Source organism: Tyto alba, unplaced genomic scaffold (assembly GCF_018691265.1).
Source record: "Tyto alba isolate M040663 unplaced genomic scaffold, T.alba_DEE_v4.0 Super-Scaffold_23, whole genome shotgun sequence".
Taxonomy (NCBI): Eukaryota; Metazoa; Chordata; class Aves; order Strigiformes; family Tytonidae; genus Tyto; species Tyto alba.
In genome coordinates this window covers 1,437,206-1,452,413 of record NW_024881297.1, presented here as the reverse complement: position 1 = coordinate 1,452,413, position 15,208 = coordinate 1,437,206, and the positions used below count along the sequence as shown (strand labels likewise).

Genomic DNA, 15,208 nt, shown 5'->3' with positions numbered 1-15,208 from the left:
GTTGTCGGGGGGAGTTACTCTGGAGGCGGCGAGCGGTACCGCTCCGCGCTGCGGCGCCGGCGGAAGCGGAAGCGGCGGGGCCGCCCGGCCGGAGCGGAGCGGAGCGGAGCGGGCCGGGGGCGGCCATGGCGGCGGGCGGGGAGGCGGAGGGCTGCGAGCACTACCGGCGCGGCTGCCTGCTGCGGGTGAGGCGGCGGCGGGGCCGGGCGGCCGGGCGGCGGGGGTGGCCGGGGCCGGGTGCTGAGGGTGAGGCGTTGCCGTTCGTAGGCGCCGTGCTGCGGGAAGCTGTACGCCTGCCGGCTGTGCCACGATGGCGCCGAGGAGCACCGGCTGGATCGTTTCCGCGTCGCCGAGGTGCAGTGCACCCGCTGCCGCCTCCTGCAGAAGGTGGGTGCGGGGGGCTGGCCAGAGGGAGCCGCCATTTTGGGGGGGGTGAGGGGGGGAGCGCCGCCATGTTGGCGGGTTGGGGCGGGGGGGGGCGCGCACTGTATGGCTGTCTACCCGCTTCTCTCCCTCCCCGGTGCGGCTGCAGGCCCAGCAGCGCTGCGAGGGCTGCCACAGCCTCTTCGGCGAGTATTACTGCGGGATCTGCCACCTCTTCGACCGCGACAAGAAGCAGTACCACTGCGCCGAGTGCGGCATCTGCAGGTGCGTGAGGGGCGGGCGGGGAGCGGGGCTGGGCGGGACGGAGGGAACCGGCCTCGGCCTGACGTTTTTTCTCCTCAGGATTGGTCCAAAGGAAGATTTTTTCCACTGTTCAAAATGCAATTTATGTCTAAGCTTGAGTCTTCGAGGAAAGCACAAGGTAAGAATACACCTCTTAACTCCGTATCTTAAAAACACCTTGAAAACGAAAGCTGGTAGTGCCTCAGCTCTGTCCAAGGCCGTATGGACACGGGGAGCAGCATGTTCTCTAAGGGCACCTAACAGCAACACAGAGCAGTTCTGGGCTGGCTTCCTTGGCAGTTGAAGCTATAAGAAATAAACGTCTTGGTCTTCTCTGCTGTTAAAAGGAGCTGTTGATTGCAGATCTGGCAGCATGTAAGTGTGAGCTCCTGTTCCTGATGCAGTATAGGACAAGCTAGGCTGCTTGCCACTGCAGTAGTTCTGGGAGCCCTTTCTTATGTGTACTTTGAAGCTGTTTGGGTTTTAATATGCTAAGCCACCTGTTAATTTTCAGAACTTCAAACCTAAATGCAACCAGTAATGTTTCATACATCTTTTCTAACCATTTTAAAGACATTTTAAAATTTAGAAAAATGCAGGTATCCGTACAGTAGAATAACATTGGGTTATTTTTGTCTTTGCAAAGTGTATTGAAAATGTCTCCAGGCAGGACTGTCCGATATGTTTGGAGGTGAGTTGCTTTTTTTCATCCCTTGGATTTGTGCATGGCTGTATTTTTGACTGTTGTTTGAATTAATTTTCTTGTCTTTTCTCTGGTGCTCATCTTGGAACAGGATATTCACACATCTCGTGTTGGAGCTCACGTTCTGCCATGTGGTCACCTTCTTCACAGGTAAAGCATTACAGATACTTAAGAATGGGGAACAGTTGCTGCCTGGTGTGTGGTGTTTTTTCAGCAGCACTACAGGCCTGGTTAGTGTGTAACAGCTTTTACGGCTGGTTTTTATGGGACATGCACAGCAGGGGATAGTCTCTGTTTCATGAGGAAATACTTTCCTTAGAAAGGTTGTCTTCTTTCTACAATAAATTTTGGCAGTGGCGGCAGGACCCGTGTATTGTTTGTTCTAAGTTTTCCCATGCTGAATTTCCTTCTGTTACTACTAAAATTTCAAGAATCCTGTAGAGGAGTCTCTCCTTGGTGCAGAAAGCAGTTGCACAGTGGTTTTAAGACGGTGGTGGTGGCTTATCAGGTAAGTTTTAGTCTTAGGCAGCCCTGCAAGACAGTGGAGTGCTCTGTTGCACTACAAAAACTGTCACCTCTATCAGGATTTTCAGGTGATGTGATATGTAGATCTGGGCACGTTTGAAAGAATAATTACCATATTTCCCTTCCATTTTCCCTTCCTGCTTCTGTCTTGTCTTAGAGATGCAGCTTTTTGTTACTCCATTGGCCCTCTTATTTTTCCCCCCATTGTCCCTGTGTTTGACGTAGGTCTCTATGGATTGAATCTTCCTTCAACTTCTGTCCATCTTACCTTGTGATGCATCACACTATTTTTTCAGCTAACTTGAACCACACAGTCTTTGTCATAGTGTTGAGACTGTTCCCTCACGTTAGGTTGGAAGACCTTAGAATGGAATCAGATGTGCTTCGTCTCTGGCCTTTTGCCTAAATTCCCTGTGATTTTGCTGGGAATCTTTCTTTTCAGTTGCACTCAGGATATTTTTTAACGTCTGGTTTGGGTATAGCTGTGCACATTTTCCCTTTGTTCAGTTCAAATGTGTTACCAGTCATTAATTGCATTCCTCTTACTGAACTTCTCATCGTGTTTTCTTTTCAGAACATGTTACGAGGACATGCTAAAGGAGTAAGTATTTCTAAATATCTCCTCTTAATACTGTTGTAGTCCAAACAGATTACTTCAGGAGGTAAAGATCACAATGCCAATCCTGTACCCAGTGCCTTAAAGCCAAGTCCTGAAGGGAAAAGGGGCTTTTAATTTCCAGTTCTCTTGCAAGTTTTTTGATTCGTGGTTTGATTCTTTGGTATGATATGAAACTTGTCCTTTTAGATGCACTTGTTTCATGGTCCTACTCCATATTCTGATTTAGACTTTTTTTTTTTTTTTTTCACTTTCTGCCAGAGGTTACAGGTGTCCTTTGTGCATGCACTCAGCTTTAGATATGACAAGGTACTGGCGTCAGCTGGATGATGAAGTAGCGCAGACTCCTATGCCCACAGAGTACCAGAACATGATGGTGGAGGTAAGAGATGAGACTTGTGCCCATGTCTCTGTTCTTGGCAGATCTGTGCCTTTGCATTACTGACAGTAGAGGGCACTAGGAACTTGTCAGGGATCAGAAGTCAAGTTAAGGAGTGATGAAGAAACGTCATGTATAGGCTTACAGTATTCATCTGCTGGGTTTATAAACACCAAAAAACCCGCAAACCACTCCCACCTGCACTCCCCCCAAAAAAAAAACTAACCCCAAAACCACAAGTTCTTAGTGTTGTAGTATCACACAGCAGAGAAGTGGCGTGGTCTTTGGAAGTATCTTGCTTTCTCCAATAGTGTTAGGTGCTGTCATAGCAAAAAGCAGAGACATTTGGTTTTTAACAGCTTGGAGCTTCATGTTCCAGACAAAACATGGTGGGTTTTCTGCAGAAATACTCAGCTACTGATTTGTGCACAGCTAGCACATAGAGACTTCTGTTTCTTCACTGCCTGTTTTGAGAAGAAAGCTCACTTGCTTGGCTTGCACAGCAGACTAGTTAATGTTGCTCACTGCTGTTAATCTGCTCTCATTTCGGCTTGAGGGTTTCTCTGGTGGTTTCCTACATCAAGAGAAGCCAAAGCATGTCCCTCCCTGACTTATGCAAGGAGTCACCTTGCCATACTAAAACTAAATTCTCTGTGATTATACAAAGCGATCTGAGTAGTTACAAATGGAAGAGTTAAATCAGCCCTGCTGTCTTTAAAAGGAAGATATTTTCTGCTTTGTCTCCTGATGGCTAATCAGTTCTGTGGTTGCTAGATGCATGGTTGCAGCATATTGTTGAGTGTCCTGCTGATGCTAAAGCCTCTCTCTTTCCTGTGTGTGTAGATCCTTTGCAATGACTGCCATGCCCGGTCTACAGTACAGTTCCATCTCCTAGGCATGAAGTGCAAAAACTGTGAATCGTACAACACTGCACAAGACGGAAGATGCCGGCTGACTTTGGAGGAGCAGTGACCAAGATACGCGCTGCATTCAGCTGGATGAGGAAAACTGCCATGGAAGAGACTGTTTAAAAAAAAAAAAAAAAAAAAAAAAACCAAACCACTTGTCAGTAAAAACCTATTTGAAGTTGTCACGGAACCAATGGAATGGTTACAAGATTTAATTAATGCTGGTGCAAAGGAATTTTGGTAGTTGTGCCCCCCCTCCCTAGTAGCTGGGGCACAGCGCAGTCAGGCCCTTCAGGAGGTTCCCCATCGAGCAGTGTGATGCCTGACGAAGGTTAGTTTCTAGAGAGAAGGGCACCCTTCAGAAGAACTGTTCACTGTCTCAGGGACAGCCCAGAAAAATAACTAACGAGATGCAGAATGAGAAATGCTCAGCAGCTGACACAGCAGAAGATGCTTTGGGGCAGCTGAAGGTTGTGAGCATAACAGGAGGTGGAGGTACAGCTATTCTGGTCACAGCTGTTGGCGAAAATGGGTAGCTCTGGGAGCGGCCTTTTTACATAAAGCTGACATCCGCAAAGTTTTTATGCGAGTACATTTTGTTCCTTTTAAATGACACGTTCGCAGGCCTCGCAGCCATCGGTGGTGCAAGTGGCTAGAGAAGGGTGAGCTTGCAGAAATCGCATCCTTCGGCTTGATTTGTTGACACATGCGTGAACACCTACAGAATCTGCTTCGAAACAAGGCTGGCCTGCCTGCCTGTGTGCGGCCAACGGCCTAAAAACCAAGCCACGAGGCTGCCCTTCTCCCCCAGACACCCAGCTGCTCTGCTGTCAATCTTCACTCAGATTCCTTTGCCAGCTCCAGTCGCCTTTACACCGATTTTCGCCTCATTTTGCTTTATTCACTTACAAAGGCCAAGGTGTCGTAGGGTTTTAGCTGTGTATGTAGCTTGATGTTTTGATGGTTAAGTACACGAAGCGAAGCACGTACTGTTGTCAGGATTGACACTGGACCAACTCGTTTGGGCTGAGCCTGCGATGTTTGCTAAAGCAACAGCAGTTCGTAGAGGCACTCAAGTAGTGCGGGGACCAATTTTTCTGTGGTTTGGGGGTTTTTTAATTGTATCTTGTTTCGTTGCGGGGAGAGAATGGAGGACGGAAGAGTGCTTTCAAAAAAAAAAAACAACAAACCTTCACACACTTTTTACGTAAAATCTTGCCCGTGGTGTTTTGCAGTCTAAATATTAGAGGAAGTTTTTAGTTTCTGAGAATTTCAGAACATGCAGATAGTTACCAATATTGAAATAAAGCATTAAAAAAAAAAAAAGCCCAGTTACTCTTTACCATACAATTACTTTTTTTTAACTTGTTCTACTGTAAAATGAACAGCTTCTTAATCTGACAGTGCCCCGTTATGTATAAATATTAGGACTGGGATGATGGCATTACTGTAGCTTGCCTTTACTGCAGTATTTTTTTTCTGAAGCACTTTTCTCACTGCTATAAATAAATGCAAAATAACTTCTTTATTAAAACAAATGACGCTGTGTGTGACATGCTGTCCCTTTGCACATGTACTCTCTGGAAATTCCCAGCTGAGTTTAAAGGATGTTTCAGTGCTTAAAAATGAGGTTTAGATGTCTGGATGTGTGACCCCTGGGTCTCTGTGATGAAAACACTGGTCTTGACGGCCCCTGTATTTCCGTATTTCTGAGGTATGAGGGGAGGGAGTCTTCCTCTTGGCACGGCATAGGGGGAGACTGGTCCCAGTGTGGGCTCCCCAAGTCTTGGAAGGTCTTGTGTCACCCCAGCAAGCTTTGCCAGGAGCAAAGCAGCTGCTGAAACCCAGTTTCTTGAGGTTCCCAGCCCATGTCTCTGCTCTCCCACCCCAAACCTGCCCTCACCACCCTCCCCACTTCCATGCTCTGGCCCAGGGGACGCGGTCAACCATAGCTACGTGCTTGGGGGAGTGGGTGCTGTGGGTTGAGGCGGGCTTTCTTCACCTCCCACGACTTTTGGACAAGTCCTGTGGTGGGGAACCCTGTGTTGGGCCAGGTGGGCTGCATCAGCTCATCCAGAGCCTGTAAATTGCCTGGGGGGCTGTGTTGGAGGGGAGCAGGGTGTTTGGTGAGGGAGCAGGTCGGGCTTCCTTCTTTGGTTCTGCTGGAGCATCTCCCTAACTTAGGGGGTGCTTCCAGGGAAAGGTGCTTTTTGGAGACATTGGGGAGGGGGGTGCGTTACAGGCTGTGTTTGTACCAAGGGAGGGCTTCCCCCTGGGGGCTGCTGTTAAAATGAAGGAAGCTGGGAGGACTGTGTTGCCTTCACAAGTGCAGAAGGAGCGTGGCTTGGCTCCTTGCTATCTTCCCCCATCCGTGCATGAGTGGGGTTTGGGGTTGGACATCCTAGGGGAGCATCTCTCTGAGGGGGACGTGGCCTAGGGAAGGAGCTGGTTTGGCTGTGGGACTGCGTCCCTGCTGCCAGGGACCTATTGAGTGAGGTGTTCCCATGGTGCTGACATCTCTGCTTGGCTTCCAGCTCCTGCGGGTTCTAAGAAGGACTCTCCTCTTGCTTCTGGATGATGCTTTTGGTTCCTCCATTGAAGCTGCCAGCAAGACTCCCTGCTACTTTGGAGCACCCTCCAAATGTGTGCCATCACCTGGTGACTTCACTGCCTTCCCTGGACGGGGACCTGCTCCCAGGTAAGCCCTGAGGGCCAACAGGGCTCCCATCAGCCTGGAGGAGTTGTCATCTCAGAGCTTGTGGTCTTGTAGGGAAGTGCCCAATTCTGGCAACGGGGCCGTGCAGAGTATTTTATTTTTTTTTTTTTAATTGGGAGGAATCAGCAGCTCTGGGTGTGCAAGGGAATTTGGGTGCCTGATGCCAGCAGAGCTTATCCCACCGTCACTACCACTGCTGCTGCACTGGGTCTTGCTTGGAGGCTCCTCTGCAGCCCCATGGTGACTGTTAGCAGCTTGGTACAGGGGTTTTGCCTGATCAGAAGCAGCATTAAAAAGACTTCAGGTGATGCCACTTAGATGTTTTCAAAGTGGTCTTCTTGCTTGAGTGTTACTCCCCGAGAAGTAACTTCCCTCTGTCTTTAAAAGGATAGGCAGGGTTAAATGAACTGTAAACGTGATAAAAATGTGATGTCAAATGATGCTTTGGAAATGAATCTGCGGAATGTTGGGGTTTTTTCTGTATCATTAAAGCAGTTCTAGTCCTTCTCCTCCCAAAGAGGAGGAGAAAAAAAAAAAATAAAAACCCTCAACCACGCTCTTGGTTGACACCAGAGAAGCCCACTGATGACAAATGCTGGGTTAGGCACCTTTTCCGTTGGCAGTGCTGGTAGCAGGGGCTGGGATTTGGGTGGTGTCAGAAGCAGCAGAGATTACATGGAAATGTGCTGAGGGCATACAGCATAGCTAGGGAAAGGAACAAACAGTAAACTCCTTTTTCTATTAAAAAAAGCCCCTAGTGACTGGATGCTCAGAAGAAGGTTGGGGAGCTATGTCTAGTCCTCGTGGGCTCCGAAACTGGGGCAGGCTGTCTCTGTGGATGAGTGTGGCAGTGTCTCTAACAAGGTGATGCATGCTCCGGCTTGATGGCAGAGGTGTCCCCACCTTCTGTTGCTCTGTAAGCAGGTGGTAAAACACTCTTTTGGGTTCCTCGCAAGCAAGTCCTGCCATGATACAGGGTTGTCACCGGTACTATCTGTGGTCCCTGTGTGGATGGGGCTCAAACTTCATTGGTAGCTGTTGCCTTCAGAAGGTGATGAGATGTTGAGCACATCTAACGCACTGCTGGAGGTGGAGGACACAGGCAATAACTTGTGTGTTAGGTGCCTCTAAGAATTTGCGCTGGCGGGTGGAGAAACGGAGACTCGGAGATCTACACTGTCTCCTTGGGAAGGGCTGGGGCTTGCCCACCCTAACTGGGGGCTGCGTCACCACCCAACACCCATGCTGGTGAGCCTTTGGGCAAGGATGCTGTTATCCCACTGGGTCCAGCAGACCTATCTCTTCTGGCGAGCCTTTTCCCCCCAAGAGGAGCACTGTGGCCATGGAAGCATGACGGTAGTGGTGGACCATGCAAGACATGAACCTCTGCAGCCAGCAGATGCTGCTGGGGGGCAGCTAGAAGCAGCAATCCAGACTTAATTAAAAAAAAACAAAGACCAGAGCAGGCAAATTCTCCCTGTGCGCAGCTGCTAGGGAGAAAAACAGATGCAGCAACTTGTTCATTAACTCAATGAAATAGATATTTAAAGAGATACGCTGTTCCTGGGCTGCTGCAGAGGTCGTGGTCTGGCAAATGCAAGGCAACTAATGGAGGAGTGGATCAGTTAGGGCTGAAGGATGTACGGACGGTGGGTATTGCTGCTGGGGGGGGACACGGGGACAACACAGGCTTGTGGCTTGTCAAGATCGAGGCTGAATTTCTGTGCATCTTGCAGCTATCATTTCCAGAGCACTCTGCTCATTACCAGCAAATTGTTTCTTGCTGTAGTGTGGGGGTTTTGGGTTTGGTTTTGTTTCTGTTTTGGTTTGGTTTGGTTTTTTTTTTCCATGTGAAAGTACTGTCAGTTCCTTTAGCTGATAAATAATATCGTGGTGCAGCTGGGAAGCCAACTTTGGAAAACTCGGTAGCAAAGTAGCCTTTGACTGTGTTGCTAATTGTAAAACTGTGCTGGTCAAGTCCACAACCAAGCAGATTTGATGCTAAATTGTAAGCTAATTTTATCCCAGCTGGCAATATTCCTATTTGGGCTCCAACCATAAGAGGAGGCTGAAAGAAAACCCTTAGTTGAGCTGAGCTCTGGAAGAGCAGCTCCCTCCCTGGCTGGACTTTTGCATTGGGTTGAGAAGTAAAATTATCTCGGGGGTGGGATCCAGCTGATCTTGATCTTTTGCTCTCCTGCTTTTGGTCTTTGCCTCTGCAAAGTGAGGGGGGCATCTGGGGAACCTGATGCCACCAGCGGAACCACTGTATCGTGCACTTAGCTTGGCACCAAGCCTTTATTTCCCTGGTAAAGGGAGTTAAATTGCATTGCGCAGCAGGAAAACAAATGGCTTTCTGAGGTGATAAAGATAAATGTAGTGGGTAAAGACAGGCAAGGAGCTGCTGTATGGGACGGCAGGTGCTGCGCTGAGCTTTGCTGTCCTGTCCTTGCTGTGGGGTGGCATCAAGGGAAGAGACATAGTATTGATGTTGGGCTGCATCCCTGAGGCAGGCACGGTGCCACCCATCTCCATCCCACCGTGTGCTGCCTGAGCTTGGACGTGCCCGAGCAGCCGAGCGCTGCTGGGAGCAGGAAGGATGCTTGGATCAGAGGGATGCGGTGGTCCTGGGATGAAGGCAGCGTGGTGGCTTGGCCAGGGCTTGCCCACCGGCCAAGGGAGCTGTCTCGGAGCTGTCCTTAACGCTGCAAGGCACGTCAGCGAGCTCCCCTGCTGCCTGCCACCCGAAATTGAGCCTCGCTTGCCAGTGTAGGGCAAAACCGGGGGCAGATGAGATGATGGCTGCCTTGTGGGGAAAAGTGTAGTGTCGAAGCTGGCGCAAGGGCTGCAGGTACAAGGTCAGCGGAGCTATTAATGAAGTCAGAGCCTGCCCAAGTATGCAAAACTTGGTGAGGGACTTGTTAAGACAACGAACGAAGCTATGCAGGACTGGGGGGCTCAGCTATCCCCTCTCCCTGTGGGAGGGTGCAGGGCAATGGCTCAGGAGCAGTGGGGAAAGGAGATCCCCAATTTGGGGCTGGAAGGATGGGTTTAAGGACTCTGGGGGGGTCTTTGGCTTGTTGGCAGAAAGCAGGTAAGTGTGGTCTGATGGCCTCAGGCCCAATAACGTCATCTGGGGGTAGGGGGGAAGTAGTAGCATAGTAGCATATTAAACCTCCTGTACAGCCTTCCCCTCCCGTGGGCTCCTGTCAAGCTGGCTGCGTGCCTGGGGATGGGTGTGTGGGTGCAAGGGCTGGAGCTGGAAGGGTGTTGGGGTGGTACCTCAGAACTGGTGGATGCTCAGCTGGTGGCAGTGGCTGTGAAGCTCAACCCTAAGCTGTACTGAAGCAGCAGCAGCGTGCGTTTTCAATCTGCATCCTTGGGAGGGCTTGGGGAAAGGCAGGGGCTGCTCCGCCACTGGCCCCCACCTTTTAGGTGGAGAAGACCCTTCCCTGAAGCTGTGCAAGCTCCTCTTTGCTTGTGCATGCTTAAAAACTCCTGTCTTGCAGCAAAAGAGCCCTGACTTCCCTGGGGCCGAGGCTGATGTTTTGCCCCTGCCTGAATGCAGAGAAACCATCTGTTATTCCTTTCCATCTGGAAAGGACACAATTAGGGAAAGGCTCATCATGCCGTGCTATTTATAACTCACAGGGCTAGCAGAGCATCTGTCTCTCCAGCTCCAAGCTGGGCAGGCTTAGCCCAGGGGTGTGCTGGGACCTCTGCACTGGAAACGGGGTGATTTCTTTGCTTTTTCCCTTTGATGCTCCCAGTTGGAGTTGGGGGAGAGTTTGCACAGGGGACTTGTAACTTGTCACTTTACGTTGTCGTGAAATAGTTACTCTCTGACACCTGAACCGATTCTTGTATTTTTTGCAAGGAGGTGGTGGAGGCTGGAGCACGGCCTCAGGGGGACCTTGGGGTACTGTCCCCCTCCCTCTTTCCTCCTCTCACTCATCTCCTACAGCTTTTGAGGACAGGAGTCCCTCAGGAGTTGCAAGGCCAGGTCCCTGTAATATAGGTGCTGTCCAGCTGAGCAGATGGGATAGGGTGAGCAGACAATGTCTGGGTGCTCTGGGGGAAAAAAACCCTTTTCTAAACTTGTGAAATAATTTCAAAATAATGAATTTTCTGAAGACTCTTGAGAAATGGCTAGGCCTTCAACACTTAAACACCTGGAGCTCTTGGGTGTTGGTAGTTGCTGGCAAGTGGCAGTGGCTTTTGGGAGAGGTGGAAGTGGCAGGATGGTGGGTGGGCTCCAGCATGCCCCCTGGAAGCTTGCTTCACCCCAAGGGCGAAGTCCCACCAGAGAGGCTTCTGGTTCTCGGTTGTGCCCCTTGACCCAGGCAGAGCTGCTGTTTCCTTGCCAAAGCTCAGACCTTCGCCCTGCCCTGGGTGTGTTGGGGCAATGGTGAACAGAAGACCTCCCCACATGGGTCTTAGCTTGTGTTGGGTGCCTGAGGCTGCCCTTGGCTGATAAATAAAATAAAGGGCTACAAATAAAAATGCACAAATCTTTCTATAGCATTCAGGAAGACAGGCTGGATGGGCTGAAGGCCAAGGGGTTTTATTGGAGGTAGTTGTGAGCCATGAGAGCTGAAGGAGAGGGTTTCCCTGAGCTGCTTGTTGCTTGAGAAATGACCCTTGAACAGGAGTGGCACCCGAAGATGACATCAATCCAGCAACATGTGCTAAAATGGGCTACGGAAACAAATTCCATAGGGTTTGGTTCTCATGTTGCAAACTTTCCGGTGGGTTTTTGGTGGGAGTGACTGTTGTTGGAGGCTGGAGCTGTAGGAACATGTGGTGCAAAGACAAGGTGATGCCTTCAGTTCTGGTCTGAGCTGCTGGGTGCTTAATGAGCCCTGCTCTCCCCTGGCAGGTGTTCATCTAACAAGCATTGTTGCTCCTGGAAGCTGCAACTAAGAGCTATCTCCGCTAATAAGTCATTAATGCTTACTTCATTAAGTCCACCAAGAGTCTGAGAAGATGACCCTTGGAAACACGTTGATGGGAGATTAACATATTCATAAATGAGAAAAATAAAATAAATAAATAAAATCAGAGAGGCCAGAGGGGGTCTGGAAATGGTGATGAAAGCAGCTTGCTGGCTCTCCAGTGAGAGAGCAAGGCGGGAGACCTGGAGAGGGATCACGTCATCGGCAGCGCTGCTGCCAAGCGCTGCCCCTGCCTGAAAGGCTGGGGAATGGGATGTTCTGCGCAGAGCTATGTGAGCTATTTTTTCTATATAAATAAAATATCTCTGAGATTAAATTGGGCCAAAGGGGAGGGAGGTGGGGAGCCTTTGGAAAAAATGGGGGTTTGCGATTTTTGTAAATAAAGCAGGCTTGTGGCAGAGAGGCTTTTCTCAACTCTTTTTTTTAAAAAAAAAGAGAAGGAAAAAAATGAAGTTTTTATTTTTATGTTGTGTCTTCACTAGTTTGGTTTTTTTTTTTTCTCCTTCTTCCCTGCCTTAGTAGTGTGGGAGGACAGAAATCCCTGGGTAAGCCGGAGGGTCTGAGGTGGGAAGGTGAGAGGGGTATTTGCAGCCATCACCTTGAACACTGGCATCCTCCCTTTGAGGGCATCGTCCCGCATACTAAAGTGCTTTTTCCACTTGGCAAGTGCATCTGTTATTTTTTTAGGCTGTCTTGTGCCTTGGCCCATGCTGGCACACAGTGCTGTAGACCTAAACACATCATCCGCATCGCAGGGTGGATACATTATGAATAAATGAAATATCAAGTCTGGTGTAGCTGTGGTGCGGTCACCCAGGAAAGCTCTGTGGTGTGCTCTCAGCACCGGCTCCCTCTGCCCTGTATCAGAGCTGCCTTCACAGCATCCTGCCCCCAACAGACCCGATCTCCTGGTATCCCTGAAGCCCCCAAACCCAGCAGGCAGCTGACTTCTCCTGCGTGTTTTGGGCAGGCAGGCTGTGACAAGGCTGGCTGAGTTCAGTGGAGCGACTGGCGTGCCTTGCAGAGGCTTAGGGAGAGCTCTGGGCTCTACACGGGGTGAGCTGAAATAACACCCAGCTCTGTATTCTATGCAAGACAATGTATTTAACATCCCTGCAGAGGGCACCCCGATGAGGGTCTCCACTTTGGGGGGGGGGTGTGCCTTCCCTTCTGCAGGCCGGAGGCTCGGGTGATGGGCTGGGAGGCTTGAGCCATGTCAGGAGGTGGGATGTCCATCCTTTCTTCTTTCACCTTACGTGTCAGGCGAGTGCTGTGGGGCAGAGGCTTTGCCTTGCTGCTTATACCACACTAGGGATCAAAGAAAAGGCACTGGGGATGGCTTCTGGTCTCAGGCTCTTGCGGGAAGCGAGGCATCTCTTTTCACGCCAAAATTCCCCAAAATACATATAGCCTTTTCCTTGTGCATAGGCAGGAGAGATTAATTCATTTTAAGCATCCAAGTGTAGTGTTGAGCAGGGAAGCAGACCTCACGTGCCAGACTTGTGGACCCTCAGCTCAGTGGTTCTAGGGACGCGACTGCGTCTCCAGTTTTCCCTGCTGATGCAGAGATAAGGTGTGAATTTGCGTATGAAATTAGCCCACGCTGATGAGATCTGGTTTAATTTCTTGGCCAAGCCTTTCCCCCCTCCAAACTCAGAGTGTCCTACAGAAGATGATACCTGATTTCTGTTCTCCTTTGTGAAAAAGGAATTTGTTTCCCTGGGGCTTATAGTTAAGTGAAGGTGATGGCTTTTCCACTCCCTTTACTCACTCAGTTATTTTAGCAGCAGCATTTGAGCAGAGTGAGTGATTTTTTTTTTTTTTTTTCTAATTTTTTGGGGTGGTGGGTGTTTTTTTTATTGCCTGCTCTTTGCTGTTGCTGGACAGTGTTGAGCTGTAGCTCAGAAGGGGTCTTAAAGCCAAGCAAAACAGACGGAGTCCCCAGTGGCAAACTTCTTGCTGGCAGGGGCAAGGGAGAGCCTTTTCTGTGTGGTTTAGGGAGAGTGAGTGCAGCATCACACCATCCAATTTATTTCAAGAGAGGAAGGGTGGGGTGGTTGGTTTTTTGTTTTGTTTTGGTGTTTGTTTTTTTTTTTTTTTTAACTTAGTTTGTGTCTTTTCTTAGCCAAGGTGGCCTCATATGCTGCTGCTTGGGTCCCGAAAAGGTGAAAGGGAGTTTTGCTCATCCTGAGCATCCTCAGATCCTGCACTGCCAATGGTGTTTCCTGCCTTGGCATCTCATTCCATTCTCTTCCCCTGCCTCCCTAAACACATCCCATTTCTCTGGAGCCTGGTGGGAAGAGCTAGTGCCTGGAAGGGTGCTGTTCCCGGGAAGAGGGTGAGTGGGATTCAGAGCAGTCCTACTATCAATCTCGCCCCATCTATGCCCCCAGCCCCAAGAGTTTCCTGGGCTGGCTGTAGTTTGAAGGTGCAGTGACCATTTATTGCTTTATTCTCCATTTCTACCCCATTTGAGCTAAAAAGAGGGTGAGGGATAGCTCAGTATCCACATCTTAGCAGGTAGGCTCAGCTCTGGCAAATCCCACAGTGAAGTCTAGGTGTTGAGCTGGGCTTCAGCCACCTGACCAATGCTGATATAAAAAGCGAGGTGAGAGGATGGGCCACTGGAGAGGCTAGAAAAGGTTGGGAAGGAAAAAGGAAAATGCGTAATGACTGCATTTCTTTCTGGGAAGTGGAGCTGGAAGAGATGCTCTCATTTCTCCTGACCTTTTCAGGTGGCTGTTATGGTGCCGGCTGCATTTATTACTCCTGCTTGATGAAAACCAAGAGATGATGCATCTGTTGCGGGAAGCAATCATGCAAACACGCGGAGCTTTGATGTTCCCGGGGACGCTCTGCTGAGCGGCTGGGGCGAACAGCAGAGCCTGTTTCCCAGCCTGCGCCGCCGCCGCCCATTAACCCGAAGCAAACCAACGCTTGTGTTTCGGGTGAGATGGCAGCTCGAGCCCCTCCTGCCTCATCTGTTTGCGTCCCGTATGGGACAACGGCTGCTTCTTGGCTGCCCTCCCTCCACCAGAAAATGCCCTGCTAATTCAGGGCTTTAGCTCTGGCAAAGAGGTGTTTAGAAGATATGCTGATGAACCTCCTGCCCTCCCCATGCAAGAAAGCATTTGGTATTTAAAAGCATGGGCATAAACCACTGCAAACTGGCACATCTCTACCTGCACAGAGGTGCTGCTGCCTTCCCCAAAACCCCTCCAGGAACTCGGCCATGCTGCCATCTTGCCAAGGGGCTGATCTACAACCTCGAGGGTGATGGTGACTAACTCTGGGGCCTGCTGGGATGCCCAAACTTTAGCAGTGTCATTTAGTGCTGCTTTATTTATCAAGGCCTTGCAGGCTGAGGTCTTATGTCTCACTGCCAGGAGATTTAGCCAGAGGCAGAAGTGGCCAAGCAAGGGGAAGTGGACTGGGTGAGCATCCCCTCCCCAAACCAGCGCTGCCATCAGCCGTCCTCCCACACCCCCTCCCAACTTCATGAACTAGTAGGTGAACCCATAAATTTGGGATTAAAAAACACCTCACAGTATTTTAGCAGCCAAGTTTTTCAAGGATTAAAAGTAAAGCCGTGGAGCAAGCAGCCACGCGTGTGAAATGGGGCACCTCTCAGCCCAGGAGTGTGGGTGGTCAGTGCACCTTCCTGTGGGCTCCCAGGCTGTGTTTGGATGGAAGAAAACACAATTAAATGGGGGGAGGGGGGGGGGGGGGAGGGAAAAAAA

The 15,208-nt window shown here is 50.0% G+C and overlaps 1 protein-coding gene across 2 annotated transcripts; it reads left to right on the top strand.

Moving 5' to 3' along the window:
- The first annotated feature begins 78 nt into the window (after positions 1 to 78).
- RCHY1 (ring finger and CHY zinc finger domain containing 1) lies at positions 79 to 5,324 on the top strand. 2 transcript variants are annotated; one of them, XM_042797049.1, is made up of 9 exons: positions 79 to 185; positions 268 to 387; positions 533 to 648; positions 727 to 805; positions 1,313 to 1,357; positions 1,461 to 1,519; positions 2,469 to 2,495; positions 2,772 to 2,892; positions 3,733 to 5,324. In XM_042797049.1, exons 1-9 carry the CDS (start codon positions 126 to 128, stop codon positions 3,859 to 3,861), a joined length of 756 nt encoding a protein of 251 aa, XP_042652983.1. In that variant the 5' UTR covers positions 79 to 125; the 3' UTR covers positions 3,862 to 5,324. The 2 variants fall into 2 exon arrangements, with proteins under 2 accessions (XP_042652983.1, XP_042652984.1); XM_042797050.1 differs by having other exon boundaries at positions 3,785 to 3,871.
- Positions 5,325 to 15,208: the final 9,884 nt, after the last annotated feature.